This window comes from Pan troglodytes, chromosome 6, assembly GCF_028858775.2.
Source record: "Pan troglodytes isolate AG18354 chromosome 6, NHGRI_mPanTro3-v2.0_pri, whole genome shotgun sequence".
In the NCBI taxonomy this organism is placed as follows: Eukaryota; Metazoa; Chordata; class Mammalia; order Primates; family Hominidae; genus Pan; species Pan troglodytes.
In genome coordinates, this window is record NC_072404.2 from 158,405,176 (window position 1) to 158,431,432 (window position 26,257).

The window sequence follows — 26,257 nt, forward strand, 5'->3', positions numbered from 1 at the left end:
TATTAACCATAGCAAATTTTAAAAAAATTCTTCATAAAGTCAATCTTCTATGACATCTGTGTTTTAAGTCATCCTAAGAAAGGTCTTACCCATTTTTATAAACATTCTTTTATTTCTTATGTTAAATCTATGTTTTTTTTTTACATTTAAATATTTGATCCATTTTAAACAGCCTGGTATGACATAGGCAATAATGGAGTTAACTTTTGTTTTTTAGGTAGCTGCTAGTTTGTTTGACCATTTATTGAATAATTCATTTTTTCCCAATGATAGTACTGTTTACATTATAGCTATATAATCTGTTTTACAGATGTAGTTATTCCTCATTATGCTTCTATTTCAGAATGTTTTTGAAAATTTTTGCTTGTTTATTTTTCCATAATAAAAAATTTAATCTAAGCTGGGCATGATGGCTCACATGTGTAATCCCAGCTATTCAGGCGGCTGAGGTGGGAGGATCACTTGAGTCCAGCAGTTCAAGTCTGTAGTGAGCTATGATCATGCCACTACACTCCAGACTGGGTGACAGAGCAAGACTCTGTCTCTAAAAATATAAATGAATGAAATAATGCATGAATAAAATGTAATCTGCTTGTCTAGCTTTAAAAAATACTATTGATTTTTAAATTGTGATTGTATCATTTTTATGGATACACTTAGAGGAGAATTGATATCTTTGTATTGTTTTCTCCACCTTTCCATTTGCTCAAATCTACTTTTGTGTCTTTCAGGAGCATTTTTTTAAATGTCAATCTAGTTTAAACGTAAATCTTTACTTGTTAAGCTTATTCCTAATAATGTTATATTTCTTTGCTTTTGCTTTTGTAAATGAGGTTCTTTCCTTCCATTATATTTTCTAACTTAATGTGATTTATATGTGAAGTCTTTTGACTCTCAATATAAATTTTGTGCCCAGCCACATTGGTTTTTTACTTTATTTTGTTGAGATTTCCAGATAAACAAATTATTTAAAATTCATGTTAATCTTTTTTTCTCCTCCTTTTTAACATCTTGGCCCTGCATTTTTTTCTCTTGTCTAATTGCATAGGCTAACATGCCAGAAATTTTAATTAGTTTACATAGAGATGCAGTACATAAATTTAAATTGAAGATCTGTTATTACATAAGACACAGGGTATGTGTGTTATTATTTATTTTAGATTGGTCCATCCTCTCACCAGGAGCTCAGGCAGCTGTTAAACTCTGGAAAGAGGGCCTAAAAAAGATAGGGGTATGGATAATGGAAGCCCTGCATAAATTCTAAGCAAAGTGGCAGAAAGCACTTTCTAACCCACCATCCTGCCTCGAGGGAGGGCAAAGACTGATGTTAATGTCTTTGCTGACCTCTTCTGGCAAATCTGAAGTTAGCCAGAAGATGGAAGATTTGATTGGTTATTTTTTTCACTTCAATTTCATATGATCACAAAGTCCCTGGGTTTGCCTGATTCGCCTGTTTGAAAAGAGTTTTCAATATCCCAGAAGTTGTTTTTAAAGTCCACACTTTCTTTAACCTCTCAGTATTCTTCTTTTCTTCCTTCTCTTTTATAAAATATTCAAAGCTTTATCTCCCTTCCTTCTCTCACATTTTTGGCTGTTCAAATATCTCTTATCCACCATTATCTTCCCCAATTGACTTTATTTCTGAGCTCCAAATTCATGCAGTCCTTGGAAATAGGGAAAATAAATGGGAAGTCAGTTTGCATGTGAAAACTGATGAGCTTGGCTGGAACAGTTTCAGTGGACAGTGGCAAGGAGAATCCAACTTGCTGTGGATTAAAAAAAAAAGCATGGGAAGTATGGAAATAATAACAGTGGGTATGTACTTGTATTTCAAAAGCTTTGCAGGAAAGGAGATATAAGATTGGATGGTAACGTAATGGTTAAACAAGGATAAGAAAAGGGCATTCGTTCATTCATTCACTCATTGTTTAGGGTGTGCAGTGGCCCTGCAAATGCCCCTCTCATATCTCTAACGACAGGGAGCATAGCTGACTGGCAGCCCTAGCTGCTATGCTCCAAAATCCTTCTCATGTCTTAGTTAGGTCATGCTTCCCACAGACTGCTCCCAGCTAATGACTGTGGCTGGCAGGGAGCCACTCAGGTAAGCAATGTAAACTCAAGAAGAACTCGGTGCACTTGTTGGACTTTGTTAGAGCTGCACTGCAATCGCAGACTCTTCCACTCCGTCTTCCCACCTTGACTCTCTCCTTCATAATGCTCACGCCCCCATCACTATCTGATGGCTCTCGCTGCCTTCCCAATGCCAGGCTTCTTCCTTCTTCTCCCTCTGTATTTTCCCGAAGAAATTGCTCAGACTTCTGATCCTGCTGGGTGTCTACTTCTTGGAAGACTCAGCCTACCACAGAGTGGAATAGCCTGGAGCAGGTTTGTAGGGTAAGAGTAGAGGTGAGAAAAGAGTGCTTTACTTCCCATTTCTCAATTGCAGATTTCTTCCCAAATTTTCTAGTCTTTGTCTGTCAGCCAGACTGGTGTGCTGCTGTCTTGCTACACCGTCCCGTCTTTGCATTTTCCTGATGTGACCCTTTACCTTGTCCCAATTCTGAACTTTCTATCTAGCTTTCAACCTAGGTAGACCAAAGGCATCTGAGCAACATCGGTGGACTCCGAGGAAGGCAGCCATCTTCTCCTAGGGTTTTGTTTCTGCTGCTGAAATATTGCCCTCTTGTGGTTGCCTCTATAATGACATATGAAAATTAACATTTTCATATGTCATAGAATTTCAAGGCCACAAGAAATAGGCATTTAGTACCAAAATAATTTAAAGAAGTGCCAGACACAGATCTGTAAGACATTAAAAATGCCATGACAATCCATTGGCCTTTGTTTCACCAGCAACCCATGCTATAAAGAAAAAGGGTGTTTACTAGAGGGAGGAAATTCACGGGAGTAGGGTTTTATAGCTCCTTCTCCCACATGCCCTAGGCAAGGAAAGGCCGTCCCCAAGAGGCTTAGGTCCTTTACTTATCCTATAGAAGTTAGGTCTGTTTCTTAGCCACTTCCTGGTTGAACACAAAGTCCCAGAAGACCCACCCTGGTGCCCCTAGGGGAGTGACATGGTGAGAGAATCTCAGGAAGCAATGTAGCCAAACCCAGGTTCAGCTGCTCACTGCTCAAAAGCCCAGCATGAGACACGAATTGGTGGGAGGAAAAGCATGTTCATTCGGAGAGCCAGCAAACCGAGACGATGATGGAATTGCATCTTAAAGTACCATCTTAAGTCGGTACAAATTGTACCCTTTTTATGTTAATGCTGGAGGAGGAGGAGGGGGTTGGGATGGAGAGGTGACCAATGACCTCAGACATCCGGGCACCAGCGAGGGTCTGAGGGGGCGGGGAACTTTCTTGTCTTTGGTCAGGTCATGATGCTCCTATAAATCTTTAACAAAACTTCATGTAATTGTTTACATAAGTCTCCTTTAATCCCAGAGTTAGTTTTTAAAACTACATGATTGCCGTTTTTGCATAATATCTCAGTGCTCTAAAATTATCCTAGCCTATATGCAGGAATGGGTAAAGGTCCCTGAAACAAAAATGGAGTTAGTTATGTTAGTTCTCTTGCTGTTTCACTGTTACAGCAATGAACACCTACCTTCAGAGTCTGAGAGAGCAAAGAGTCCTCTTGCCTTATCAGTGGGAAGTTATGATAGCAAGCTGGTATTCCTATCATTGATAGGGCAAAAGGGGCCACGTGGATGCCATGGGAATGATGAACCTTGATGAAGGTTCCTGGCCCAAAAGTGGTACCTCCTCAAATGAGACCCCAGCACTGAGAGGCTGTAAGTTTAACAAGCACAGGAATTGAAGGGGATCACAAGGCAATGTGAAATGCAGGTGTTCCTACAAGGTACCTAAGGAATCCACAAATGCACCCAGTAAGAAAGATACCGTTTGGATGCTTGCCCCACAAAAGGGCATCAGCAGCTAGGGATGGGACAAACAGCTCCCGGCAAGTGAAGAGACATCATCCCCTTCCCCCTGACCTCCTCTTCCCTGTCTTAATACCATAGGATCCAGGCAAAGATGGGGGATTGGAGTAGATGAGTAAGGAGGAGTGAAAAGAGCAAACCATTTCTGCTCTCCACCTGCAGGTCTCTAAATAGCCAGTCAGCTCTGACCAGTGGAAAAGAAGTTCTTTAAATTGGATTCAATATTGAAGTTCTAATATAGATTGAAAAGCACAGTTTAACACCTGATAATGGGTCTTCATGAACACTATGAAGGCATTTTTAAGCAAAGCAAGGAAAATTACAGGATCTGCCCTAAATGTGACAGAGGAAGGACAGGGAGATCTGATGGAGCCTGTTGGAGGCAAAGAGAGAGGGAAAAATAAGGTTATGTCCTATTTCTATCCCATTGAATTTAGCACATTTAATAAATCGACTACACACACTTTAAAACGTCCTTACATAATACAGGATGAATGAAAAGGTTCTGCCAACGAAGTGAATTGAAGTATTGTCAGGGCCCTTTAAGGGAACCCTATATCTTATTCCTAGTTCATGTCACTCCTCTTTAGGGACAAGGATCTTCCAGTGCCTGGGGCTTCTCTAATTTTGTGGACGTCACATTGTGTAACCCTTATAACCCTTACAGATTCCTGTATTCCCTAAGGCCACTCTTAAGGAGCTCATGCAGGGAACAGACAGATTTCTTCTTCTCTTGATCTCAAAAAGCATTGCTCATGATCGTTTTTGATACTTCAAGACAGCCATATTCTTTCAGATCTGGCCAATGCTGTGTACGTTCAGGAGCATGAAAAGCATATTGTTGCATTTCATCATCACATATAATTTTAAAACTAGTTAGTTACAATAAATTAATGGTTGCTTGGCAACCAAAGAGCTGAGGTTTTGAAAGGAAGTACTCTATTACTGTTCAAATTAGAACAGCAAGACTTGTTGAAATATTCTGAGTTCTGTTGAATTCCTTATGATGGAACCAAACCCAGGGAAAAACAAGGGAACACTCACATTTTACAGCTCAGTTAATTTTAGGAGAGTAGAGAGGAAGTAAATTGCATCTCATCTCCCAGCTTGGGTTGGAACTGCCCAATTTAAGAACAAGTACTAATTAGCTGAAAGTAAAGCTCAGCTGTGACTTGGCTAAAAATGGGACCTCTTGCAAAAATGTACTTAAAACTGCGTGTGATAGATCTGATTCACTTTGCATGTGAAAACTGGACTCATACTGACAAAACAACGTGTGGGGGAAAGAGTTTGGGAGCATTTTTAAGACTTCAAGATGTTTGTTAGATAAATGACCATCTAGTTTGTCCATAATGCAACCAGAAATAAAATCCAAACTGACATTTTGGCCCAGAGTCTTGATGAGTATCTCTAGCCAACATTCACTTGGTTGGCTAATGGTCAATCTAATAACCAAGAAATAGAACTGGATATCAGAACAACAGTTTTGATAAAATAAAGGAAAGGAAGACAGGCTGGATAATTCGGAGCTTTCTAACAGGGTTTTGGAAATGTGCATAAAGTTTTGGAGAAAATTTAACCAATCGTTTTGAAGCCTTCCATTAGTAGCAACTCAAAACTATTCAAAAGACTGAATGGTGAATTAACTCATTTTATTTTGAAACTCCTCTGTGCTTAGCTTTTTACTGAATTCAAATTTCTGTTGGAGCAAGCTAAGTTGTTTTAATTTTGATTTTCAAGTCAATTAACCTCTTATTGTGACTTTTTGCCTTAGTTATACAAATAAAATTTTATATAATGTTGGAGACTCAATCATTTTGATGCTGACATTTCTTAATCCTACACATGGTCACATACCCTGGAAAGATATAAAAGGCTCTGAAAACACAGCTGCCTCGGGGAAGTGAGATTGGATGGCTGGGAGAGAGATTGCTTTTCATATGTTATTTGTTTTCACGTGGTCCTATACTTGTGTACTTTTTGAACTTTATGCCATATGAATTTATTAATAATTTGACAAATCAATTTAAAACCAACTTTAAAATCAAATTTCAAATGCATGTGGTTCAAAGAAAAGCACCATGATAGAATTGAAAGAACAGGATCTGGAATTAGGGACCTGAATTTGAATCTCCTCTTGGCATTTGTGTAGTTAGGAGAACTCGGGCAAGTTACCTGACATCTCTGAATCCCTGTTTTCCTTATCCTTAACGTGGGACAGAGTATTTAATTTATATGGTTTGGTGAGGACAAGGCAGGTAATATCTCTCTGACAGACCTACTTCATGGCATGTGCTCCATGGACTGGTTATATTATTGGTAGCATTCAATATATTCAGTAAAAACAGTATAATGTGTGCCTTCTGTAATCCCCAAGGAGACAGTAAATGTGTTGGTAACATCCCAGTTAAATGCGTACCTGAGAACAGGATTTTCCCAGACATAGCAACATGGGTTTACAGTTTTAACCATTTCACCAACCTCTGCCCCAGGCTCTTCTGGAGGGAATCAACACAGCATTGAATCCCTTTCAATTAACCCTTCTTCTTAAGATCATAGTTCTATCAAACTTTTAAAAATTAGTTAAATTGGCCAGGAGCGGTGGCTCACGCCAGTAATCCCAGCACTTTGGGAGGCCGAGGCGGGTGGATGACCTGAGGTCAGGAGTTCGAGACCAGCCTGGCCAACATGGCGAAACCCCATCTCTACTAAAATAAAAAAAATTAGCCGGGCCTATTGGCAGATGCCTGTAATCCCAGCTACTCAGAAGTCGGAGGCAGGAGAATAGCTTAAACCCGGGAGGCGAAGGTTGCAGTGAGCCAAGATCGCGCCACTGCACTCCAGCCTGAGCAACGAGAGCGAAACTTCGTCTCAAAAAAAAAAAAAAATAGTTAAATTGTGTTTCCCTATTCATGGAAATCATTCTGTTATTATTCTCAGTGAGTGTCTTGGTTCGTGGGTCTCCCTCAAACCATTTTTTAAAATTTGATTTGCTTCAGAATGTCTCTTATTTTTGTTTCAAGTTTTCAAAAAATTGTCCCCGATATTTTCTATCTTTTGTGTTTTTTACTCTCCCCCTCACTCTGGCAATAAGCACAGGCTCTGCTCCCTTTCTCCCTTCATCCTCCGGGGAACAGGCTTTGCAGTCGGAGGCCTGAGCGCCCCGGTACCTCCGCTGCACTACGTAGAGCTGCCACCAGGTGGAGCTGAATCCACACCTCTGAGACCGCACACGCCTCTGACACTTGGCATCGTGGCCTCTCTGGGTCCTGATTCTTTGGAAGGTAGGCGGTAACAACAAACTGTTAATAAAAATTAATTAACTTGGAAAATGAGAAAAATACAATGATAGCAGAAACTATCTCAAGCAAAAATCATTTCATATTACCTCGTCGCTGTAATTAGCAGCATCCATGGAAGACGGTGGCTTCCTCTCATATAGATCCAGTTTAATACCCCAGGCTCAGCCTATTAGTCTCTCCTTCACCTCATTCGTTCTGCAGTGTGTTCCTCTGAGCGCCTCATATTCACACATCTGCAGGCAGTGCACAATGCCTTTTGCACACGGTCGAGGTCCTTGAACTGAGTACTTTGTGCGTGCTATTGGCCTGGAGATTACACAGGCTGCAGAACATGGCTGGCTTGGGAAAGGCAGCATACGGTGGCTACCAAACTCCTTCAGCGGCAGAATTCCCTTAACAAATTGTGAGAATCCCCCACTTGACGCTAAAAGTTATGAAATGGATCCTTTTTATCCCTTCGTTGAGAAAATTCATGCAATACAAAAATTGCAAAATCAGCAATACTCTTCAATGGGTGGGCATTTTCTTTGTAAGAGCATCAGCTGCACACGCTTGAATGTAGCCAGTATTATTTAGTCAGCGCATTGGCAGTGGTTTGTGAGCACCTCACAATAGTGGCTGGGAAACCTCAGGGTAGCTCTTTGGCATCAGCTAGAACCAAGTTGAAATACAATTTCTGTCACTTTCAAGATGTTTCTTAACCTCTGTGGCCCTCACGCTCTTCACCTGTAAAGTGGAGATAATAACCTTTTCTTAGCAAGGCTATTGTATTATAAATATTGTGTGTGATGGATGAAACTGGAGGTCATTATTTTAAGTGAAACAACCAAGACACAGAAAGACAAATACTGCATGTTCTCATTTATAATTGGGAGTTAAATGATGTGCTCACAGAATGTGGAATAATAGACAATGAAAACTCAGAAGAGTGGGGAGGAAAAGAAGGATGGATGATGGGAAATTACTTAATAGGTACAATAAACGTTACTTGAGAGATGGATACCCTAAAAGCCCTAACTACTATGCAATCTATGCATTTAACAAAATTATCTCCTAAATTTAATACAATTTTTTAAAAAAAGCAATAATGTATGCAACGTCTTCATCATGAGGGCTGGAAGTATGTTGTCAGTAATGGTAGTCGTTATTGCTAAAAGCTAAGTTTCACTCCTAAGCAGCTTTGCTGTTTCTGTGGTATTTAGAGACTCTCCTATCCTTGCCTACTGGACCCCAGCTTTTCTGCCCTAGTGTCAGCCAGCTGAGCTAGTGTCCCCCGGAATTTGCATGCATGAACTCTCCCTAGCTCCACCAGCCCCTGCCTCTGTTCCTTGTTCCCCAGCCCTGACTTTGTGAATCTTCCTTTCATGGCCTCAAGTCGTCTCCAGTTCTGCTCTAAGCTGAATCATCCTTTCTAATGTATAGTCCTTTCTTCCTTACTCAGTCCCCAAGTCTCCTTCCATCTGTCTCTGTCCCTCCACACATTGAATGGTCTTCAGTTACCTTGATATCTACTCACATGTCTCTCCATCTTCCCCATCTCTCCAATTTCCCACTCAAATTTATATCAACACATTATACATTTATTTTAGCACAAGGGAAAAAAATATAAATATAATCCATATAAATAAGACACTGGCCCATTTACATCATTAGACAAGTCATTCTTTCTAATTATTTTTTTCATCTGAAACTTCTTCTAACACCTTAATTTTGCACGCTGACTTTAGAAGTGTTTACTTGTATATTTCAACTCGTAACGCCGCATGGTCTACGCATACAGCTTATACTCTCTCTCCCCCCATCACACACAACATTCTAGAAGCATTACTCACCATAATACCACCTTTCTTTCTAGAAAGGCCCAAAAATCACTGCTGCAACATTTTTGATCTGGGTCTCTTCTCTCTTAACATGGCCTGGGTCTCGAGCTTTCTGCAAAGCAGCAGATCTTCGTACACACAGGGGAACAGAGCGGCAGTCAAAAGGCTTGATCAGGCAGCTGTCCGCTGCACTGTGGCCCCTGCCTCACCCCAGGTTTCTGCTTCTGTCATGCCCAGCCTGCCCTTGGAAGGGCTGGGTAATCTTACTTTGAGTTTGTAGTCTTGCTTATAGATTAATGAACAGACTCCTTCATTTATCAACATTCACTTATTTATGTTTCCTTCCTTTCATATTTTAGTTACACTTTCTGCACCCTGGGAAATTCTTTTTAGGTTCTGACTATGAATCTTCCTCTATTTCCATTGGTTCCCTGAGCAATCTAACCAACTTGCAATCTTTATTACTGTTAATTTGCCTATGAAATATAGATATATATATTATTATACACATATTCTTTCCCTTGCACCTTTTCCTATTACATATATATTTTTATGTGTATCATATATAACACATATATTATATATGTATTATATCTATAATATATGTTATATATAATATCCTATGAAAATATATATGGATCATATATATATAATATATATATATATCATAGGAAAAGGCGTAAGGGAAGGGAAAAGAATCCATATATGTTTTCTTGGCTGGGTGCAGTGGCTCACACCTGTATCCCAGCACTTTGGGAGGCCGAGGCAGGTGGATCACGAGGTCAGGAGTTCAAGACCAGTATGGCCAACGTGGTGAAACCCCATCTCTACTAAAAATATAAAAATTAGCCAGGTGCAGTGGTGCATGCCTGTATTCCCAGCTACTTGGGAGGTTGAGGCAGGAGAATCACTTGAACCCAGGAGGCGGAGGTTGTGGTGAGCCGAGATTGCACCACTGCACTCCAGCCTGGGCAACAGAGCGAGACTCCAACTCAAAGAAAAAAAAAAGAATACATATGTGTGTTCTTTCCCTTGCACCGTTTCCTCCCTAGTCTACCTTCTGTTTTGTCATTCAGCAGACCCAAGCTCAATTCCTAGCATGGACATGACTAACCATGTAACCAAAGATTTATTGTCCAAATTCAAAGAAAAAAGAAATCCAAAGATCAAAGAAAAGTGTAGATGATCTCAGATGGCTCTTCCACCTCTGAAGCTTATGGCCGGATGTGAACCTGCTCCTTTAAATGTGAACCTCCTCCTTATGGCCGGATGTGAACCTGCTCCTTTAAATGTGAACCTGCTCCTTATGGCTGGATGTGAACCTGCCCCTTTAAATGTGAACCTGCTCCTTATGGCCGGATGTGAACCTGCTCCTTTAAATGTGAACCTGCTCCTTATGGCCGGATGTGAACCTGCTCCTTAAATGTGAACCTGCTCCTTAAATGTGAACCTGCTCCTTATGGCCAGATGTGAACCTGCTCCTGTATTTTTTATGTTCTTCATCTCCTAAGAAGTGGTCCCTCTCATAGTCACAGGAGTGGATACCTGACCTAAGCTCATACAACTCAGAATGGGTAGAGCTGAGACTTGGGCCTAAGTCTGGCTGTAAATTCCATGTTTTTCCACGAATTGTTTTCCAATGATGAGATGAAATTCAGGGGAAAGAATCTGGGCCTCTGAGAAAGCTACTCTTCTGCACTTGTAGCCTCTCCAGAGTAGTTTTCTGATCAAATTTTAAAGTGTTCTGGGAGGCTTCAGGAAAGTAGCTCATCCGTGAGAAAGAAAGAAAATAACCTGGCAGAAGCTGGTTACCTTCTGGAATCCCAACTCCTGAGGGGGGAGTTCTTGCTTGTAAGATCGCTTTCTGAATGTCCTCATGGTTGGCTTAACATCAGCTGGGTCTTCTATGAAATGTCTATTTAACGTGACTAGAAATGCATGCCAAGAGATTAACGCTGAGCGGGGCCAAGTCCCAGCTGAAAACGGGTGTAAGACGCAGGGGACCCAAGATTTTCTGCCTGATGATACTTACTTTTCTTTCAAACATGAAATAAAACATACCCCCCGCAGGGGATCCACCCTTCTTTTGCTCCCCCATCTAATTAGAAAGATTGACTTGTCTAATGATATAAATTGGCCAGTATATTCTTTATATGGATTATCTTTATAATTTTTCCCTTGAGTTAAAATAAATGTATGATGTGTTGATATAAATTGGAGTGGGAAATTGGAGAGATGAGGAAGATGGAGAGAGTTATGAGTAGATATCTATCTAAGTTACTTATTTCCCCCTCCAGGCCCAGTTGGCTGTTCCTCCTCTGTGCTGCCATGCTCCCCTGCACACTCCTCTGTGGGGTGCTTGTGACCATGTGCTGTTCACTGACTCGTCCCTCTCCGTCGCTGTACTGAGCTCTTGGATGGATGAGCTGGATTTCATCTCTGAGTTCTCAGTGCCTAGCATAAGGCCTGATGCTGAATGAGTATTCATTCAGAGTGTGTATGTGCGTGTGTGCATGTGTGTGTGTGAGAGAGAGAGAGGAAGAAGGAGAGGGAGAATGGGGGGTGGAAGTGAAGGGGAAAAGAGCAAAGTAAAAAGGGGAAAAGGGAGAAGAAAAGAAGTAAAAAATGAAGGAACGAGGCCAGGCGCAGTGGCTCATGCCTGTAATCCCAGCACTTTGAGAGGCCACGGTGGGTGGATCACCTGAGGTCAGGAGTTCGAGACCAGCCTGGCCAACATGGTAAAACCCAGTCTTTACTAAAAATACAAAAAGTAGCTGGTCATGGTGGTGGGTGCCTATAATCCCAGCTACTCAGCAGACTGAGGCAGGAGAATAGCTTGAATCCAGGAGGCAGAGGTTGCAGTGAGCCGAGATCATGCCATTGAACTCCAGCCTGGGTGACAGAGTAAGACTCAGTCTCAAAAAAAACAGGGAACGACTGTGAGATAAGTCTGGATCAGCACTTCATTCCTTACCTGACTCCTGTAGGTTTCTCTAATAAGGGGCCCATTCATGGTGCTTTGGATCTCTGGGAATAAGTTTTAACTCACGTATTACTCTATACCACAGCCCTCGACATATCTGAATATTCCTCTGTCTCCAGTGATGGTTACTCATGTAGATGGCTGTAGGGGAAAAATCGGGGAACTGCTACTAGACATACTTGTCATGGTGTCGCAGGGCCCTACCTCTGGTGCCTCAGATTCCTTTTCGTTTGATAGATCATGGGTCTGTGGACTAGCTCAAATCTGGAGATTTGGCAAAGGATCCTGACTTTCCAGTGGGGTGACTGTCCTTAGCCTTTTTCTTCTACATTCTTGATCTCTTTCAGTTATGTATATTCAGCAGAACTCTTGTTAGCTGCCCACACAGCCTGCCTCAAGAACACTATGTTCTGTGAGCCATCTCCAAAGATCCCTGCAATTCAGCCTGCTCCTATCTACCAGTTCAACCTTTCTGCCCAATAGGGTAAGTCCACCCGCTTTGCATCTGACAGTTAAGCACTGCCACCTGGCCTCTGCTATTCTAGTTATCCATGTCCCCTTGCTACTGGAGAACTCAGTTCTGTAACAGCAGCTCCTAACATAATCCACCCCAGCTAATACTTTCTTTTACAGCACATTCTTTTTAATCATCTTGCTAGGCAGAGTGTCCTCCAGGTCTCCTTGGGAACATGATCAGCTGATAGGCTTTTCGGTCTTACATAGTAGATCCATTATAGCATTTCCACTCTTCTAAGCCTTTTGATCCCTTCCTTTATCATCTTCCAAGGCAATTTTTGGCATCTCCGCTTAATTTAATGAAGGATGTTACTTTTTCCAAGCTTCCATGAGTCAACAAATAGCATATATTTGACTCATTTTCCAAGCTCCTTGCCAGCGTATTAAATCCTGCATGATGGGAGAGTGGCTTCATGTTAACAAACTCTTCCTTATCCAGCTTTATCTTCCAGTCACCCCCTGGATCCACTGCCCTCTGGATCCACCCACAGGCATCTCTCCTAGTACCTGCTAGTGCACATTGGCCCATTCTTGCAGGAGCTCTGGGGTACAAAATCTCTTTTCTGTGAGCAGCCTCAGCTCTTCCCCAGCTTATGTTGATATTTAACCCTGTGTATGAATCTGGTAGAAGGAGAAGAGGAGGTAGCAGTTTCTGAGGAAGACAAGCATCGTCTCGTAAGGCACCAACTTTGTTTGAACCCTTTGCATATGCCTAAAGTAAGAGAGGGGGCCATATCTTCCAATAAGGGAATGAGATATTTCTGCAGCCCAAGGGAGTTCAGAGAAATCTGGGTGTTCAAAGTTCTCAACTGCATTTATCTAGAAATCTTTACACCAAGACTGAGTCCCACTCATTCCCTATCATGAGCCAGTCTTTGCTACAGGAGATTTGGTTAGACTGAATGAATCTTCTTTGAAATTCTGTTACTTTTACAGTTCAATTCTGAGTCTTCTCTTCACTTTGTCAGCCCTTTGACTGCAGGGAGTATCTCTTTAATTGCTGCCAAAGAAGCTTTCTGACTCTCACACCTTTAAGTAGAGGTAAGCATGTCATTTTCTCTCCTCAACAATGTTGGGGCACTTAGCAAACATTGACTGAATTCCACTGTCCTTATAGTTACTATTTTCCTTGAACCTTTCAAATACTGGTGCAAAGAGGAGAAAATCTTAACAACTGCATTCACTCCATCATCTCATTGCTCTGGGGTCTATCAGTACCTCCGCTGATGCAGTTCTCTCTGACATCTGCCAGCAAGTGACCCATCTCCAGATTGTCTGCTTTTAGAACCACTTCCAAGAGACTTGGATTGGGCTCCCTAGGAGTGGAGCCTGAGACAGGGATTCCTGTGGAAGTGACATATGGTAGAAATGCTGTCTGGGAAAAGGGAGGAAGGCAAGCAGGATAAGCCAAGGGCAGAGAGCTAACCCAGGATATGGTTTCAGCCACATCCCATAGGACCTCCATAGAGGTGATCTTGTGATGAAACCAGTGGAATGGCTTTTTGTATCTCTCTGTCAGGCAGTCTGCCTCGGGCTGTGGGGATTTTTTGGGAAGGGGTAGAGTATAAATTTGCATGAGGTGGTTTCTGTTCAGCCTACTGTGATTCCCTGAAGGGGAGGTTGTAAGCATTTTTAGAAGACAATTCTCACAGTAGCAGGGGGGTGGGTGTTAGAGTGTGAGTGTGGGGCAGAGAAGCATCAACAGCTCCCAATTCCATGACATGTTCCAAAAAGTCACCTAAGAGAAGACAGAACTTTTTGATATTTAGGGAGAGAAAAGTCTAATACACAAACGGATTTGGCTTAAGCAACTGGACAGAAGATCCCAACATCAAGGAAATGTCAAAGCTATAGATAAATTGTGTGTTTGCATGTATAGGGTTAGATCCCTGGTTAATTCTCATTAAATTATAAGTTTTTGTTGTCCTCAGGACTGCTGCTAACATCCCATTCTCAAAAAGTGAACAGGAGGCAAAACTAAAAGTTAAAGAAAAAAGCTTTATCCCCTTTACCCTAATTCTGGAAAAGAGCATCCAAGTATTTATGTAATGGTGAAGAAGAGAAAACAAATTTAAAATCTGGTCATTTCTCTAAGAATGGTATTTAGTGTTAACCATATGAAAGAAATTGCCAGTAAATCTAGGGAAAGAGGGTATATGTATGTATGTATGGGTGATTTTGTGGAAAACTGTTCAAAACACTTTTGAACCGTGCAGGTTCATGGCCTTCAGAATAATAAAAAATAAATTCAGGAGAAAAAGTTGCAAACAAATTGTTTTACCAAGACCACATGGTCCAGGCATACTGGAAATAATGACCAAGAGATGAAGAATTATCCCTCATACAAATATCTATCTGGTTAGGCCAAAGAGAGAACAACATCAAAAACAGCTGTGATAACACTGTGAAGATTTCAAAATATCTCACAAATTTAAAGTATTCTACTGGTTATTGTTTCTGTGTTAAACCCAATGTGTATACCCAATCTAAATACCCTGAGCCCAAGATAACAGCAATGCATGACTAAAGGAATGTGTAGCATATGGTTCACTAAAGACCACCAAACATCTCGACCTCCCAACCAGATTAACTGAACCCCTCAGACTTCAAGCTCAACCGAAGAAGAGGTTTGTTCATTTCCAGATTTTAAGTGTTTTTCTTAAATAACTGTTTTCACAATTATCCTTGTTTATCTGGCCAGACAGTCTGCAGAGCTTCCCTGTCAATCATAGTTGCTTTAAATCTGCTCACCAATAGTTACAATGTCTGGATCAGCTCTGCATTGAGTTCTGTTGTTTTTTTCTCTTGAGAATGAATTGTTTCCTTGTCTCAAATTTTTTTTAAAAAGCCTGTAAATTGTATGTAGAACAGCTGAAAAACAATCCATTTTCAAGAGTAAAAAACAATGGAACTCAATGCAGAGCTGATCCAGACATTGGAATGATCGGTGAGTAGCTTTAACACAACTATGATTGACAAGGAAGCTCTGCAGACTGCCAGGCCAGTTAAACAAGCATAATTGGTGAAAAAAAGCATTTAAGAAAAGCACTTCAAGTCTCTGGAAATTGTACTGAGAGCATACAGCAAACAAAGAAAACATTTACTTAAGAAAATCTATCAAAGCTTGGTCAGAAGAGTGAGAGTCTATGATATTTGAACTACAACCCACTACCTTCCTCCCACCTCCCAGCTCATTATGATAGGAAATCCACTCCAGGCTCGTGCAGCCAAGAGCACTGGGCTTCTTTACTATCAGCTCCCAGTCAAGGGCTCTGGTATCTTCCCAGAAGGGGTAGGTAGCCAAGCATTGCTCATCCCTCTCTTCTCCACGTACACATTGCAGAAGTTAATTTCCAGGAGAGGAAAGACGAGAGGTCAGAGACTTCCTGCTATTACCCAGTCCTCACTCATAGGGCAGGGGATCTGGCTCGAGAGAAGCACGCTGAGGATGCTAGGATCCCACTCATCCTCACTCACAGAGTAGAAGCTCTACACCAGGAAAGGCAAAGCAGGAAGTGCAAAGCTGCTACCCCTGTCTGCCACCCTGAAACTAAAGCAGAGTTGTCACTTAGTGAGAGCTGCACCACCGTCCTCACACCCAGCTCAAGAGCTATGGCTCAGATATTTTGCTCAGGGGAAGAGCCAGGCCATAAAACAGAAAGCTCTGAAAGAATTCACTTTGTTTGAAACAGAGGGTAGGAAAGTTCAAGTCCAACGAAACTCTCAAAAACAATGGAGGTTTTAGTGGAAGGCAAAGAAGAAGGCTGATACATTCATGAGAGGTAAGAAATAAATTATAGACCAGATAGATTAACTGGGAGAGCCTGAGAAAGAGAGAGCTAAGAAATCTGACCTCAAAGCCACTGCTATAAAGGAATCCAAACTTAATTGTATCAGACTATGGAACAATTTACAACCCAGGGCATTATCAAAAATAATAGGACCATCAGCTGGCAATTAGTGGAGCCTAACAATTGTGTGTGATCAGTGTGACAGTCAAAGAATCCCTGTTAAAATCACTATTACTTCAGGGTCTGCATACATAACCAAGACTGCACCCTCTAAGAGCAATGCTAGAGAGTATACACAGCCAGGGAAATAGTCATGTATCACTTAACGGCGGGAATACATTTTGAGAAATGCATTGTTTAGTGATTTTGTCATTGTATGAAAATCATGAAATGTACTTCAACAAACCTAGATGGTACAGGCTAGATGGTATAGCCTAGTGCTCTTAGGCTACAAACCTGTACAGCATATTACTATACTGAATACTCTAGGCAATTGTGACAGTGGCAAGCATTTCTGTATCTCAACATAGAAAATATATGTTAAAAATACAGTATAAAAGATAAAAAATAGTACACTTACCATAAACAGAGCGTGCAGGACTAGAAGCTGTTCTGGGTGAGTCAGTGAGAAATGATAGGTAAATGTGTTGACCTGGGGCATTGCTGTACACTGCCTGCTGTAGACTTCATAAACACTGTGCACTTAAACAACACTACAGTTTCTTTCTGAAATAATAAATAAACCTCAGCATATTGTTACTTTTTTACTCTATAAACTTTTTTTAACTTTTGGACTCTTTTATAATAACACTTAGCTTAAAACACAAACACATTTTACAGCTGTACAAAAATACTTTCTTTCTTTAGATCCTTATTTTATAAGCTTTTTTCTATTCTTAATTTATTTTTTACTTTTTAAACTTAAAAAAGAAAAACGAAGACACAAACACACACATTAGCCTAGGCCTACAAATGGTCATGATCATCAGTGTCACTGTCTTCTACCTCCACATCTTGTCCCAATGGAAAGTAGTCAGTGGCAATAAAAAGCATAGAGCTGTCATTTCCTATGATAACAATGCCTTCTTCTGGCATAACCTCTTGAAGGATCTGTCTGGGACTGTTTTATAGTTAACACCTTTTTTGTAAGTAGAATGAGTATATTTTAAAATAATGATAAAAAGCATAGTATAGTAAATACATAAATTAGTAAAATTAGTATTATTGCCAAGTATTATGTACTGTGCTATACTTCTAACTCTATGTGCTATACTTTTATACAACCACAGCATGGTATGCTTGTTTGTTTATACCAACATCACCACAAACACATGAGAAATGTGATGTGCTATGATGTTACAACAGCTACCATGTCATTAGGTGATAGGAGTTGTTCAGCTCCATTATAATCTTATAGAACCACCATCTTACATGCAGTCCATCATTGACTGATATATTGTTATGTAGTGCATGAGTATAAACAAATTGATAACCAAATTACAATAATAATCCCCTGGAAGTGAGATAACAGTATCCATAGTGATACAATATAATATCTAAAATGTGTAGTTTTCAACAAAAAATTACAAGATATGCAAAGAAACAGGAAAGTGTGACTCATACACAGGAGGAAAAGCCAACAATAGAAACTGTATGTGAGAGGGACCAGATGGCATATTTAACATTTAAATTCAAAGTAGACATTATAAATATGTTCAGAGAATTAAAGGAAATGATTTTATTTAAAAAGTAAAGAAAAGTATGATGACAATGTTTCTCTGAGTAGAGAATATCAACAAAAATATCAAAATGATAAAAATGGCCACATGGAGATTCTAGAGTCTAAAAGTACAATAAGTAAAGTAAAAAATTAACCAGAGGAGCACAACTGTATTTTGTAAGTAATGGAAGAAATAATGATTAAACTTCAAGATAGGTCAATAGAAATCACGCAATCCAAAGATCAGAGACAAAAAAGAAATACAGAAAAATGAAAAAGTGTCAGAGAAATATGGGATACCACTAAGTGTACCAATATACATGTAATGGAAGTACCAGAAGGATAGGAGAGATACAGAAGAACATAAAAAATATTTGAAGAAATCATGGTTGAAAACTTCTCAAATTCGATGAAAAATATTAATCTACTCACCCACAAAGGTCAATAGACTTCTAGTAGAATAAACACAAAGAGATCTACAGTAGACAAATAATAGTAAAATCTCTGAGAAACAAGGAAAAAAATCTTCAAAGCAACAAGAGAAAAGTGTCTTCTCACATCTAATGGAACATCTCACATCTAATGGAATCAGTAAGATTAACAGCTGACTTCTCATCAGAAACAGTTGAGACCAGAAGGGAACAGGATGACATATTCCAAGTGGTGAAAGAAAAAACAAGGTCAACCACAAATCCTATAGCTGGCAAAATTATCTTTCAAAAATTAAGGCAGAAGAAAGAAATTCTGAGATAAACTAAATGAGAGAATTTGTTGCTAGCAGACCAAACTTACAAGAAATACTAAAGGAATTTCTGCAGACTAAAAGCAAGTGACATCAGACAGTGTTTATAATCCACATAAATAAAATAAAAAGCATTGATAAAAGTAAGTTTTTATGGTAAGTAATTATAAGGAATATATAGTAAGTAATTATAAAAGAAAGCATAAATGCATGTTTATTCTCTTCTTTTAACTAGTTTAAAAAAACAGTTATATAAGACAATAAGTATATACCTTATTTGTGAATGGAAAACATAAAGAAATGTAATATATTTACCAAAAATAGCACAAAAGAGTTAGCTAGGAGCAGAACGGTTTTGGAGTAATGAAATGAGATCAGATGTAAATGTGAATCTGAGAAACAAATGAAGATAACCAGAAAAAATAAATAAGGTTAACATTACAAATGCTAGAAATATGCAAATGTTCTCCTTTCTTCTCCCATCTCCTTTAAAATTATAAGTAACAATTATAACAATATATTGTTAAGTTTGTAAGTAGGTGAACTATGTATTACAACAATAACAGAACAAAAGGAGGAAAAAGAGAATAGAGCTATATAGGAGTAATGCTCCTATATCTCACTGGCATTGTTAGTATAAATCTGAAGCCAATCTGATAAGATATATATGTTAAGCTCTAGAGCATTCATTTAAAATATAATTTAAAAATCAACAAAGGATTTAAAATGTTATACAGTGATCCCTCAGTATCTGTGGGGGCTTGGTTTCAAACCAAGGTTCCAAAAGAGGAACCCCACAGATACAAAAATTCACAGATGCTCAAGTTCTTTATATAAAATTGTATACTATTTGCATATAACCTACATACATCATCCTGTATACATTAAATCATTTTAGATTACTTATAATACCTAATACAAGGTAAATAGTTGTTATTCTATATTGTTTAGGAAATCATGATTTTTAAAAAGCATGTACATGTTCAGTACATACACAACAAACCTTTTTTTCCCAAATATTTTTTATCTGCAGTTGGTTGAATCCAAGATGAAGAATCCATGGATATGAAGGGTTGACTGCCATAGAAAAAATATTCACTTAATGCAAACATAATATGTGTAATGAAAACGTTAAATGATGTTGTTGAAAAGGTGGACAACATGCATAAACAAGAAAAGGTTTCTGATAGACAGCTTAAAACTATAAGAAATAATATAATGGAAATGTTATAAATAAAACCACGATATGGGAGATGAGGAATTATTTTCACAGGTTCATTGGTAGATTCAACATAGCTGAAGAAAGAATTAACAAACTTAAAAATAGGCCATAGTGTATGCATAGTACAAGTTTCCTAGGTTTCCTACTGCTATGGTTTGCACGTCCCTTTCAAAACTCATGTTGAACTCTGGTGGCCATTGTAATAGTGTTGAGAGGTGGAACTTTTAAGAGGTAATTAGGTTATGAGGGTTATGCTCTCAGGCATAAATTAATGTCATTATTGGGGGAGTGGATTCATTTTCATGAGCATGAATAAATTCGTGTGAGGGCAAGAGAGTTCAGCCTCTCTTGCTCTCTCTCCCTCTTGCATTTCTGCCTTCCACCATGGAATGACACAGCAAGCAGGCCCTTGGCAATGCCAGCACCATGCCTTTGAACTTCTCAGCCTCTGAAATCATGAGCCAAATAAACTTCTTTTCTTTATAAATTACTTAGCCTGTGCTAGTCTAACAACAAAAAACAGATTAAGATAGAAAACGTGCACCAAGAGTGGGGCTTTTGCTATAACAAATACCTGAAAATGTGGAAGTGGCTTTTAGCTGGGTAATGAGCAGAGGTTGGAAGAATTTGGAAGAGCAGGCTAGAAAAATCCTAGACTACCATAAATTGAACACTAAGGGAAATTCTGGTAAGAACTCAGAAGAAAAGAAGAAATGTAGAAAAATCTGAAACTTTTAAAAGATTACTTAGGTGGTCGTGATAAGAATATTGATAGAAATATGAAAAGTAATGGCCATTTTGATGAAAGCTGAGACAGAAAAGAGGAATGTCCATCCTTTTTTTAAAGTAAAGGCCATTCTTTTTATGAGGTGGCAAGGAACTCAACTGAATTGTGCCTGTGTTAGTCTGTTCTCACATTACTATAAAGAAATACCTGAGACTGGGACATTTATCAAAAAAAAGAGGTTTAATTGGCTCATGATTCTATAGGCTGTACAAGAAGCATAGTGGCTTCTGCTTTTCAGGAGGCCTCTAGAAGCTTCTATTCATGGCTGAAGGCAAAGGAGATGCAGGCTTCTTACATGGCAGGGGCAGGAGCAAGAGAGAGAAGGGAGGTGCTACACACTTTTTAAATGGCCATGTCTCATGAGAACTCACTCACAATCTATCTCAAGGACAGTGCCAAGGGGAATGGTTCTAAACCATTCATGAGAAATTTGCACCCATGGTTCAATCACTTCCCACCAGGCCCCACCTCCAACACTGGGGATTACAATTAGACATAAGGTTTGGGCAGGGACACAGATTAAAATTACATCTGTGTCCATGCCCATGGGTTTTATGGAAGGTAGAATTTAAGAGTGATGAATGAGACTATCTGGTGGAAGAAATTTCTAAGCAAAATATTGAAGGATCTGCATGGCTACTTTTAACCATATGCAGTAAAATGTAAGAGAAAAGAAATAAAGATGAAATCTATAACCAAAAAAAAAAGCAGAATGAAAAGATTTTGAAAATTTTCAGCCTGCCCACGTAAAGAATGAAAATGTGTGTTTAAGAGAACAGACCAAGGGTGTGACCAAGTGACCATTTGCTAATGAGATTAGTATAAATAGAAGGGCTCATCAAGGCAATGGGCATTTCAGAGATCTTTGAGGCTGCTCATCCCATTACAGGCCTAGAGATCTAGGAGGGCAGAATGGCTTTGGGGAATGGGCACAGGGTATGCTTCACAGGCCACCTGGAGTTGCTGCTCCCTGCATTCCTGGACAGTGTTCATTGGCTGCTCATGGTGTGGTTCAAGTAACCCCAGGTGTGGCTTGACCTATCACTCTGGAAGGAAGGTACAAATGGTAGACTTTGGTGGCATCCATTTGGTGTTAATTCTGCAGGCATGCACAGTGGAAGAGCTACAGAGGCATGACTTCCTCCACCTAGATTTCAAAGGATGCCACGTGAAGCCTGTGGGCTCAGGCAGAAACTTGCTGCAGGAGCAGAGTCACCACAGAAAGTGTTCACCAGGGGATGCCTAGTGAAGCCATGGGAGCAGAAATGCCCGACACTCAAGAACTGCAGAGCTACTAGTGTGCAATGCCAGCCTGGGAGAACTGCAGGCACTAGACTCTAACCTGTGAGGGCTGCTGAGAGGACTGACCACAGCAAAGGCTTGAGGACTCAACCCCAACCCCAGCATGCCCAGGATGTGGGACATGGAGTCAAAGGAGATTATTTTCCAGCTTAAAGACTTAATGTTGTTTTCCCTATTGGGTTTTAGACTTACTTGAGACCAGTCAACTCTTTTTTCTTGCCTATTTCTTTCTTTTGGAATGGAAATGTCTATTCTATGCCTGTCTTACATCATATTTTAGAAAGATGTAACATTAATTCACAAGCTCACAGATGAAGAGAAATTTTCCTTGGGGTAAATCGTGCCTTGAGTCTCGCCCATATCTGACTTAGATGAGACACTTGACATTGGACTTTTGAGTTGATGCTGGAATCAGTTAAGACATTTAGCAGCTATGGGGAAGGGATGAATGTATTTTGTATGTGAGAAGGACACTACTTTTGGAGAACGAGGGGTGAAGTGCTATGACATGAATGTCCCCTCCAAAACTCATGTTGAAATTTAATTACCACTGTGACATTGTTAAGAGGTAAGACCTTTAAGAGGTGATTAAGTCATGAGGGATATCCCCTCATGAATGAATTAGTGTTGTTTTCACAGGAGTGAGTTTGTTATTCTGAGAGTGGATTTGTTATGAAAATGAGTTTGGCCCTCTCTTGCCCTCTCACTCTGGCCCTCTCTTGCCCTTCCACCTTCTGCCATAGGATGACACAGCACGAAGGCCCTTGTCAGATGCCGGTGTTATGCTCTTGAATCATAAGCCAAATAAATTTTCAGTGTCCAGAATCATAAGCCAAGTATGTTTATTTTCTTTACAAATAATCCAGGCTGGTAGTATTTATATTCTGTTATAGCAATGCAAAATGGACTACCACTATCTTATTATGACTATACTAGAACCTAATTATAGACATCTACTATCTAATTATTTGGATCTTATATCTTATATTTCTACCAGAAGTTGGTTTTTTAAAAACCCTATTCGCCAGCATTCAGATCAATACTTAGTATTCTCAGAGTTTTATGTTTTTCCAATCTGATGGATGTGATATAGTGGATGGCTAAATAAACTTTGGCAAGATATTTAAATTCTCTGAGCTTCTATTGTCTCATCTCTTAAAGGATACTTCTCTGGATTAATGAATTAGAAAAAAGGTATTCTTTCTGGTCAGAAGAGATCCTCATTTACTGGGCTTGGAAACCATGGGCACCTTTGTTTAAGCAAAAGTCTCCCCTTTCTCCAGCCAATGCAGTGCCACCAGAGTCCATTGGTTGGCTTGCAGAGCATGGGCTGGCTGAATTTAAAGCTCATTCCCCACCTTGTCTGGTACTTTAATGCAATGCAAACTACCCAAACATACATGACGGTTATCACTCCTCACAGGACAAGACAACATGGCATCCTCACACAGTACTCTTCAAAATTCTCAGTAGCCTCATCATCCCACTGCTGAACAGCTCAATTTTCTCACTTACTTTAGGGCTGGTAGAATCTGCTGATTGTTGTTGTTTAGGTAAACTTCTTCCTTATAAGGACTTCTTCCAATATTATGTGAAATTCCAACACTTACACTACCAAACAGCCAATCCCTGTAATTGCTAGAAAGCCGGGAGTCAAAAGAGTGGCCTCTTATTTTTAAAAAATTCTGCCCATAGAGAAGATATACATGATAGTACTGAGACTGTTGGATTTGAGAGACGGAGAATCAGAAGACATTATAAAGTTTGAAGTCTAGATCTGGATACAGTCTGAACAGACATAGTTGTCTTTAACAGCCATAAAATACAGGATGCTCTCTAGAATTAGTCATTTAGTTCTTATTTGCCCCTGTCTCTATACTCACCACAAAGAAGGGCAGTGAAAGGAATATGCTGAAGCTTAACAAAAATAAATTTTCCTCCATTTTTATCCTCAAATATTTTTATCTTCTTTACACCACAAGTATCTCCTGAATGAGAAGCATTCCAATCCTCATATTGCCATTCTAGACTGGTTCTGTGACAAATCGTAAACAGTGTTACACTTCCTTTCCAGTATTAATGGGGCAGAGAGAAAGAGCCTTAGGATATCTAAAATGCATATGGCCATCTTGCCAAAAAATTGCACAAAAATATAGGGAAGAACTTAGCAACAGGTGATGAAGGACCAAAGTGAGCATCTCTACCTTTCTACTCTGATTAGGACACCTCTCTCAGTACACCTCCCTCCACACTTCCTCCCTTCCCCAGAAAATACATTTTCAGAGATGGCCTATAAGGAAATGAGTTGGGCTAATAGAATTCTTACAAAAATGTCTGCATTTCCTTTCTCTAGTTCCCCCCAAATCACAAGAATATGTTCACCAGTGGAAACAGGCAGGAACTAAGGCTATGAGATTCTCCTGGGCACACAATGGATTTCATTATTACCAGCCTAATCTACTTCCATGGTGTGATGGCGAATTGTACACACTCTTTGACTTTTGTAATGATGATAAGAGAAAAGAGGAGTTAGAATTTTCTAGGTGACTTAATAATTAACCGTGAGGCTTGGACCACCTAAAACTGACTTACAGAACAGCTAATCTTTCAGGAGTTGACAGCAGCGTTTCATCCCATCTCGGAGGGCCTCTTTGACTTTGTCATTCCGGAGAGTAAAGATGAAAGGATTCAGGAAGGGGGTTAACACAGAAACCAACAGGGAAACTATCTTATTGTACTCAACTCCCTGTGTTTGCTTGGGTTTCACGTAGAGAAACAAGCAGCTGCCATAGCCGATCATAACACAGGTGAAGTGGGAGGCACAAGTGAAGAAGGCTTTCCTCCGGCCAGAGGCTGATGGGATCTTGAGGATGGTGGAGATAATGTAAGTGTAGGAGACAATCGTAGGGATCAAAGAACCAATGAGAATAAAAACAGCCATTAAGAAAAGGATAAACTCTGTGAAAAGAGTGTTATCGCAGGACAGTTTGAGCAATTGCCCTCGGTCACAGTAAAAATGGTCTAATGAATTTGATTTGCGGAAGGTAAACTGAAATGTGGCATAGACGGGCCAGATTTCAGAAAGAAATCCAAACACCCATGACACTATTACCACCCAAATACAGGTACTGCTGTTCATAATGATGTTGTACCTCAAAGGGTTACACACAGCCACATAACGGTCCACAGCCATCACTCCAAGTAATGCAAACGCCATGGTCCCCACAGGAAAAGTTGAGCAATACATGTAGAGAAAGATACTGTCTGCATCCCAGGAAGCAGCAATCCCCAAAGCATCATGGGGACAATTATGGTTGTGACCAGGATCTCCAGGGTAGAGAGGTGGCTGAGGAAGAAATACATGGGGGACTGCAGACGTTTATCCACACAGACAATCACAATGATGACCGTGTTTCCCATTAATGTCACTAAATAGAAGAAAAAGAATATAGCAAAAAGAATGTGGTGTAGTCCTTGGGACCCAGGGAAGCCTAGAAGGTAGAATTCAGTGGCACTAGAGTGGTTGTCCATCATTTAGTCCTTGATTCTGCTTGTTTTGAAGCCCAGAGATTAAAAGAGAGGTGGCATTGCTCCACATGGTCCTGCTCTCAAGAGAGAAGGAAGAAAGATTAGCTTAAGAAACTATTTCCAAACTGAGAATCAGGTGACATGTCCCTGCTACTGTGGTCGGCACATACATAGCTTGAGGTACATGTTGTCATCCCAAGTCTACAAGTGAGGCTCTCACTTCCCTGTGTAACCAGCCCCCTAGAATGGGTGAAGACATCTTCTTCTACTGGTGGTGAAATACCTTCCTTGTCTTTTTCCCCACTAAATATACCTTCTCTCGGGGGCAGAGGCTAAGACCTTTTAAATAGGCCAGTTTTAAAGGTGAGTCAATCAGGTCCCTCCGGTCCTGGAGTTGTCCTACTTTCTCTTAGGTTAACTGTGCAAGATGACATAAAGGCATTTTATATGATGTTCAAAGGATAGAACTTTAAACCCCAGCTCTCATCTGTAACGGTAATGCATAGACCCACCTTTGGGGCCAGCAGAAAGGAGGCAGAGGATGTAAGACTAACATCTCTGCTGTTCCAGATTTTAAAATCTCCATTTTACAGAACA

At 40.0% G+C, this 26,257-nt stretch overlaps 2 protein-coding genes across 4 annotated transcripts in view; both read right to left on the bottom strand.

Annotated features, from left to right (window-relative positions):
- The window catches only part of KEL (Kell metallo-endopeptidase), a 350,942-nt gene that overhangs the window by 59,934 nt on the left and 264,751 nt on the right, over nucleotides 1-26,257 (bottom strand). The window lies entirely within an intron of this gene.
- Nucleotides 22,374-25,741, bottom strand: LOC472557 (olfactory receptor 9A2). Its single transcript, XM_016945447.4, is given in 2 exon segments — nucleotides 22,374-25,360; nucleotides 25,363-25,741. Coding segments are annotated over 2 exon segments (933 nt in total). The 5' UTR covers nucleotides 25,667-25,741; the 3' UTR covers nucleotides 22,374-24,731.